Source organism: Chrysochloris asiatica, unplaced genomic scaffold (assembly GCF_000296735.1).
Source record: "Chrysochloris asiatica unplaced genomic scaffold, ChrAsi1.0 scaffold00654, whole genome shotgun sequence".
Taxonomy (NCBI): domain Eukaryota; kingdom Metazoa; phylum Chordata; class Mammalia; order Afrosoricida; family Chrysochloridae; genus Chrysochloris; species Chrysochloris asiatica.
Window position 1 is genome coordinate 70,508 of NW_006409172.1, and position 8,437 is coordinate 78,944.

Genomic DNA, 8,437 nt, shown 5'->3' on the forward strand with positions numbered 1-8,437 from the left:
GAATAAAGAAGATCATAGACGAATTGATGCCTTTGAATTGTGGTGTTGGAGGAGAATACTAAAAGTGCCATGGGCTGCCAAAAGAACCAATAAATCTGTTTTGGAAGAAGTGCAGCCAGAGTGCTCCTTAGAGGCCAAGATAGCTGAACTTCGTCTCTCATACTTTCGACATATTGTCAGGAGGGAAAAGTCGCTGGAGAAGGATATCATGCTTGGTAAGAAGGAGGGTTGGAGAAAAAGAGGAAGACCCCCAATGAGATGGATTTGCCAGATGGCAGCATTGATGGACTCAAGTGTGGCAGTGGTAGTGACATTGTTTCGTTCTGCTGTGCATGGGGTCACTATGAGTCGGTTCTTACTCGAAGGCACCAGACAGCAATTGATGGTCTGTTTCACAATCTGTCCCTGGCCTGGTTTCGCTGATGATATGGAGATTTTCCATCTTCTCTTTTTGCAGATGTAGTCAGTTTGATTTCTATGTATTCCATCTGGTGAGGTCCATGTGTATATTTATCTGTTATGCTGTCTAAAGAAGGTGTTTGAAATGCACAAATCTTTTTTTTTTTTTTTTTCCAATTTCTATAATGCGTTCTCCAGCATCATTTCTATCACCGAGGCAATATTTTCAAACTACTGCTCCTTCCTCTTTGCTCCCAACCTTTGCATTCCAATCACCAGTAATGATAGAAGCTTTCACTATATCAAGTTGCAGTTTGAAGTTTTTCTTCAGTTTCCTCGGCTTGCCCATAGAAGCTTTCAATACAGCATGTGGTGGTTTGACATTTCTCTAAAGTTTCCTAAGCTTGATAAATACTTTTCATTTTTCTGACTCCAGGTCTTTGAACATTTTGTTATAATATTTGTTTTTTTTTTCTTCTAGAGGTGACCTTTGAAATTTTCTGTTCAGCTCTTGTACCTCCTCATTTATTCCATTTGCTTTAGCATCTCTACTCTGGAAAGCAAGTTTCAGGGTCTCTTCTGACATCCATTTTGGTCTTTTCCTTTTCATTTGTCTTCTCAATGACCTTTTGCTTTCTTCGTGTATGATGTCACTCAACAACTCTTCTCATCTTCGGTCTTTAATGTCTAATACATCAAATCTGTTCTTCAGATGATTTTTATCTTCAGGTGGGATATATTCAAAGTCATATTTGGGCTCTCGTGGACTTGCTTTCATTTTCTTCAGCTTCAGCCTGAATTTGCATATCAGCAATTGATGGTCTGTTCCACAGTCTGCACCTGACCTTGTTTAGGATGATTATGTGGTGCTTTTCCGCAATTTATTTCCGTAGATGTAATCAATTTGCTTTTTGTGTATTACGTCTGGTGAGGTCCATGTGTTTAGTCATCATTTAGGCTGTTTAAAAAAGGTTTTGCAATGAAGAAGTTATTGGTTTTGCAGAATTCTATCATTCAATCACCAGCGTCATTTCTGTCATCAAGGTCATGTCCAACTACTGATGCTTCCTGTTTGTTCCCAACCTTTTCATTCTGATCTCTAGTAATTATAAATATATCTTGATAACATTCGATCATTTTCAGACTGAATAAATTAGTAGACTTCTTCAGTTTCATCATTGCTGGCTTCAGCAGTTGGTGCATAAATTTGAATAATAGTTGTATTAACTAATCTTCAAAATGAAGAGAAAAAGATGTAAAATCCATTAATAATTTGAAAATGGAATATAAAAATACGAATATAGGAAAATTGTAAATTGTCAAAAATGAAACAGGACATTTAAACATTGATATCTAGGCATGAAAGAGCTGAAATAGACTGGTATTGGCCATTTTGAATCCTACAATCACATGGTTTACTATGCTGGGAATGACAAATTGAAGAGGAATGGTGTCACATTTATCATCAGAAAGAACATAACAGCAGCATTCATAAGGTACAATGCTGTCTGTGATAAGATAATTTATTTAGGGTATGTGATTAAGTCAGTGCAAAGTTTAGAGATGCTGCAGCTTAAAAAGGCTGAGTTAAACTTTATATGGAATCTAGACTCCTGTCAAAACTTCAGTACAGAATTAAAGCTCTGATTTCAGGCAGTTCTATTTATACACACCAAATTACTGTGATTTTAAACTCTCATATAGTCCTTGAGAACATGAAAATTATTGACCAGTTTAGTTTTCTTCAGACATTACCTCTTGTCTCCATAACTGGAGGATACCAAGTGACCTATAAAATCTCAATACTCTTTAAGGTAAATATTTTAGAGGCTGCAATTTTCCTCTAAGAATGACGGTTCCTAGATTTGGTTTCATGTAGAGGTCAATTGTTCCTTGTGTACTTTGCTACATTGAAATCAAACTCAATATAGCAGAATTTCCCCATGGAGGAAATAAATCCAACTCATCCTGAATCTTTCCATGCCCAGTCTTCCAAAGATGTCTACAAAGAGAGAAAATAAGCAAAGTGTTTCTATTTTGTCTTCTTTATACCCAAGGGAGGTGAATTGTTTAGAGAGTGGAAGGACAATAAAACAATTTATTTAATGAAGCACTCTGAGATTTCTAGAGACTCTGGATTCTTTATAAAATATCTTCACTGCCCTTCACTTTGTAAATATTTGTTTCCATTCTAGATGAAAACCACATTGGACTTCTCAGAGACAGACCGTGGAGAAGAGAAACAGCTTCAGTGATACCATCAGAAAGGCTTAGTGTGTCCCATTGAAAGCTGCTAAAGCAAGAAGGAAAAGAGGAGGAAAAGCACACTGAGTTCATCTCTGATAAGGAGATAGAAACTTTCCATATTTATTTAGAAATGTGAACTCTCTGTACTTGAAAGACAGTATGTTTTCTATAACAGCAAGTCTTCTCCAGCTCTAAATCTGTTTCTTTGTTGTCTTAAGGGAATGTACATTTTCTTTTCAAGCAGAATAAGAAGTGAGAAAATGACTATATCTTAAATGTGTTATATTACATAGAATCTCAGAAGTAACCTGTTTTGATACTATATCTTATCTCCCTCACCAAACATCAGTTTTTCACTCTTTTCTATAAATTGCAGATTGCTGTTAGATTTCTTACATCCAATAATTTATCTATTATTTACTCAATAAACTTCTATTATGCAGAATGTATTATCTATTTTGGGGAGCATGCTGGCTCTGTAGGATAAGCACTCGACTTTGAACCACATAGTTGGTGGATCAGACCCTCTATTTGTGGACCTCACAAGTCGTTTGCTTGTTAGCCCTCATTCTCTGCTATCTGTCTCACAGACCTCTCAAACACTCTTTCTGTTGTTTCAGCCCATTATGCCATCCTTTCCTTAGTTCCTCTGACTCATAATTACACTTTTAATCTGATTTCAGAAAAGCCTTTCCTTCTCATGCCTAACCCTGGCTAAATTATATTTGAATGATATTTCTATCTGAAATTATATTTTTGGCTTTTTCATAATTATTATCCAGTTGTTGTTGTTATGTGCTAGGAAGTCAGTTCCAACTCATAGAGACTCTGTACAGGGTTTCCAAGGCTGTAAATCTTTACGGGAACAGAAGGCCTCTTGTTTCTCCCATGGAACAGCTGGTAGTTTCGAACTACTGACCTTGCAGTTTGCAGCCTGATTCATAACTACTATGCTACCAGAACTCCTTATGCATATACAATACTATTTAATCTTTAATGGAAAATATAACCTTTTACTTTTAACTCTTAAGACTGAATTTTGATTTTCTTTAGTATGATTTGCTACGTATAAGTTTAAAGATTTTTTAATATAACCTGCCCAACTTCTTTATAATTAACTCCACTGATTTTACATCTTCTCATCCTCACCCAACAGTAAACACATTGGAGCACAAACTCACACACAATTTCCATTTGTTATGTTGTATTTTTTGCCTTCTTATTGGTTGTCCACATGCCCTTTCCTCCCTTTTGAAGCTTTCATTTGTCAAGTGATTTCTAAAAGAGGAAGCCGTAGAGATCTTCACTAACTGGAAGTGCTGCATGGAGGTCAGAAGAGGTAACAGGCCTGTTGTGTTTTTAATGATCAACATTTCATTCTTCTTGTCTGTTTAAAGGGAGTATTGATTAATAAAATATAAGTAAGATAGATTTAATTTGTGGATAACCCTAATTCACAAATATCAAATGCTGTTGTATGCCACACTAGAAATAGTACATGTATCATCTCATTTAATGTAATCAACATCATCAAATAGGAAATATTTACTGCTGAGGTGTCAGCAGCTAAGGGAGAGTAGCTTACATTCTCAAGGTCACACAGGTAGTAAGTTGGTAGAGTTAAAATTTTATTCAAGGTAGTATTATTTTAACACCCATTGTTGAAACCTCAGCTTTATAAAGGAACTGTTAAGAACTATAAATCCAAAATGATTGTCATAAAAGGAAGAGATTAATTATAATAATGTTGTTATTAAATGCTGTTCAGTTGAGTCTAACTCATAGCAACTCTATACAGGATTTCCAAGGAGAAACTGGTGGATTTGCACTGCCTTCCTTGTATTGCTCAGTCCAGTGCTTAGTCTATATTCCCATATCAGGAGTCATCATCATAATAATAATAACAGCTAGGAGCTCTAGTAGCATGGTGGTTACAAGTTGGACTGTTATCTTTAAAGTTAGCAGTTGAAAACTACCAGTCATTTAGTGGGGGGAAGTACAGATAAGGTTTTCTGCTCACATAAAGATTTACAACCTTGGATAGCCTGTACAGGGTTGCTATGAGTCGGAACCGATTCCGCGACACATAACCACCACTACCACCATTATTACCTGAGATCCTACTGTTCACAAAGACATTCTTAAACCTCACAAAGAAGATAATGGGAATGATCATATTTTCTTAAAAAGAAAAAAAAAAAAGTCACCAAGAGTTTTCTGTCACATCAATGGAATATGCCAGTCCACTTTAAAGATAGGAACTTTCAGCTCAAATGAACTTTAATTCTGGTGTTCCACTGTATTATAAGCAATGGACTACCAAGACCAAGGTTGGCAGTTCAAACCCACTGGCTGTTCCTCTGAGACACTATTGAGGATTACTATGAGTCAGAACCAACTTGACAGTAATTAATAACAACAACAATAAACCGGAATGAAGGAGCTTTGGATATTATCAGGGAAGGAACATACTTCAGAATTAACATGCAATAACAAATTATTAATATTAACAAATTAATATTTGCAATTACCTTGGAAGGCTCATGTCAAAGAAGAAATTAGTTGATGGGCATCGATTCTAAAAGGAGAATCAGAAATAGAAGCAAAAAAGAGACATTTATGTTAAACCAGAGTCTAAATAATTATGCCCACTGAAAATGTAAATGAAATCCCTGTGAGTGAGATCATTATTATCATTGGAAAGACTCAATAATGAAATATAGATGGTGTTGTAAGGTGGGGACTAGGTGAGATATCAGTTGGCTGTTCATAAATATTGCTTTTACCTTCTTCCTCAGCCTACAGACTTGCTCTATGGAACCAGCAAACCAAACAAAAGCTTCACAATTCCTCCTGCTGGGCCTCTCTGATGAACCTGAACTTCAGTGTCTCCTCTTTGGACTCTTCCTGTGCATGTACTTGGTCACTGTGTTTGGGAACATGCTTATCATCCTGGCCATCAGCCTGGATTCCCACCTCCACAACCCCATGTATTTCTTCCTGTCCAACCTCTCCTTTGCTGATATCTGTTCAATCACCACCGTAGTCCCAAAGATGTTGGTGAACATCCAGACACAGAGAAAAGATATTTCTTACATAGCATGTCTTACTCAGGTATATTTCTTCATGATTTTTGCTGGACTGGACAATTTTTTTCTGACTGTAATGGCCTATGACAGGTATGTGGCCATTTGTTGCCCCCTGCACTACACAGTCATCATGAACCCCCAGCTCTGTGGCTTATTGATTCTAATGTCCTGGTTCATTATTTTCTGGGTCTCCCTGATTCATATTTTACTGATAATGCAGCTGAACTTCTGTATAGGCACTGAGATTCCACATTTCTTCTGTGAACTGACTCAGATGATCAAAGTGGCCTGTTCTGATACCCTCATCATTAACATCATCTTTTATGTGATGACTGTCTTACTGGGTGTGTTTCCCCTCACTGGGATATTATTCTCTTACTTTAAGATTGTCTCCTCCTTAATGAGAATGTCCTCTACTGGGAGCAAGTGTAAGGCATTTTCTAGCTGTGGGTCTCACCTCTCTGTGGTCTCCTTGTTCTATGGGACAAGCCTTGCGGTCAGCCTCAGTTCTGCTCTGACACATTCTTCACAGAGAATCTCCATTGCCTCAGTGATGTACACTGTGGTCACACCCATGTTGAACCCCTTCATCTACAGCCTAAGGAACAAGGAAATGAAGGGAGCTCTGGGAAGACTCTTTAGTAGAGCAGTGTCTTGTTTATGATGGTCATAGGTTTCAGGGCCAAACACACCCATAGTTTCAATAATCAAATGCCACAATGTAAAATATCCTGAACCCTTTATCTTCCCCTAAACATATGCATCATTTCTTTTATTCCTAAGGCACCTATAGCTGAGTTTTCTGCTTGTTTTTGTGCCAGTTTCCCTCAGCTTTTCCCTCAGTCATCTTCTTTGGTTCTCCTTTCCTATATGCTCTCCAGAAAGTTCATTCCTTGATTAGCATTGTTACTGCCATTCCTGAAAACCCCATCCTTAGATTTGCAGCTTTATTATTTCAAGTGCTGACATAGTTTCACAAATGTTAATCTCACAAACATGGATGCCTTCTCCCTCAATTTAGTTATATGTATGTTTTTCCCTGTAAGAAATAAAATTAAAATTATACCATAGACATAGCTTAGTGCTTGCCACTTCTGCACTTCTGCACACTGCTGCACATATGAACCCATCACATATGTTTTATTCATTAAAATTTATATTTTTTCCTCTGGAACTAAGCTCCCTCTAGAAAGCTTGTAAGCCACTGATTTCTTGTCTTTGCAACCCCCTTCCCCATTTTGGGTGACCAATGTTTAAGTTGCCCATCTCTGTCAACACTGTGTACTGAGGGGTTGGGAATGATCCTTGCTATAAAGATTTGTTTCCTCTTTTGAGCTACTACATCCATAAGTATAGGTCAAGTTTGTCAAATTGCAGTGGATTCCTCATTTTTATTATCTTCTTTCTTCTTCTAGTAGAGTTCTGATCATCCAGCCATTGAAGACAGGTCAGGTGGGTACTATCTGCCAGTATGGGTGTTCTTGTGCATCTCCCCTCACTTCATATTAACTTGATGCTTCACTCTCTGCTCTAGTCCTCTGTGGGCATGTCACTGTCTCTGGGCCCAGGAGTCCCCCAGTCTTTCCATACTGCTGGCCTAGTTCCAGAGGGTATGGGGGAAGGTGGGATCTCTACTGAATCCTTTCCTATCTGTTGGGATGGGACTGATGAAAGGAGATGGGGATAAGAATTTTGTGGTACAACAGTGAATAATTGCTAACAGGACTAACTGTGAAGGTTGGAAATGTAAAGGTAGATGTTTTGTAACAAAAGAAGGGGAGTGGTTGATTTTGCAGTCCAGGACCAGAGATCCCTGGGACCATGAAGTGAGAAGAGTGGAGTGGGGGACACTTCCCAGAGAAGCTGTGACACCAGACATGGAGACAGAGACGACGACATGGAGAGATGGAGCAGCTGGGGACTCTGGACTCAGGAAGGGAGAGAGGCTATGTGCTGAAGGCCAGGGGGCAGGCTTAGGCAATGTACCCTTTGATTGTTGCATGGAAGGGATTGTAATCAATACAGTGAAACAAAATATGATAAGATGAATGTAAAGCTGTTGTTCTGCCATGTAAATTATTACATAATTCACAATAAAAAATTATATGGTGAATGATGTGAAGGTTGACAGAGCAATTCATTAGTTTTACATTTGACAGTTCACACACATTTGGTTTCATCTCATTGATTGTAGTCTCCTCAATGTAACATCACTTATCCTATTTCCTCCCTGCATTTGTTTCCATTCCTCCTTTTTTCTATCCTTTTAAACTTTGTTCTTTTGATCTCAAATGATTTATTCTTCTAAAGTGTGCATACCTCACTAGTGTTCTTTTTCTTCCTATAGACCTACTTATTGTTTGGTAAAAACTTGGGCCATGGGGTAAGTTCAGTTCCAGACATGAATGATGCCTAAGAGCCATAGCAGTCTCTTACCAATAAGCCTGATCTTTCTTGTTTTCTTTTGGGGCTTTGTGTTTCATTCCACATTTCCCCCACACTGTGTCCAGAACCTTGTAGTATCATTGCTTTCAGAGCCATTGGCATTAGTATACAGGTGTCACCTAGTATTTCTAGTCTTAGAGTCATGCAGACTAATGTTCACTTGGTCCAATAGTTAGACTAATTATTATTATTATTTTAAAAAATGCTGTATTGTGAATTATATGATAGTTTACATGAGAGAACTTTAGTTTTACATT

General features: G+C 37.7%; 1 protein-coding gene across 1 annotated transcript; it reads left to right on the forward strand.

Moving 5' to 3' along the window:
* The first annotated feature begins 5,460 nt into the window (after positions 1–5,460).
* On the forward strand, positions 5,461–6,399 carry LOC102826248 (olfactory receptor 7D4-like). Its single transcript, XM_006877868.1, has one exon. It carries the CDS (start codon positions 5,461–5,463, stop codon positions 6,397–6,399), a length of 939 nt encoding a protein of 312 aa, XP_006877930.1.
* The last annotated feature ends 2,038 nt before the right edge of the window (positions 6,400–8,437 follow it).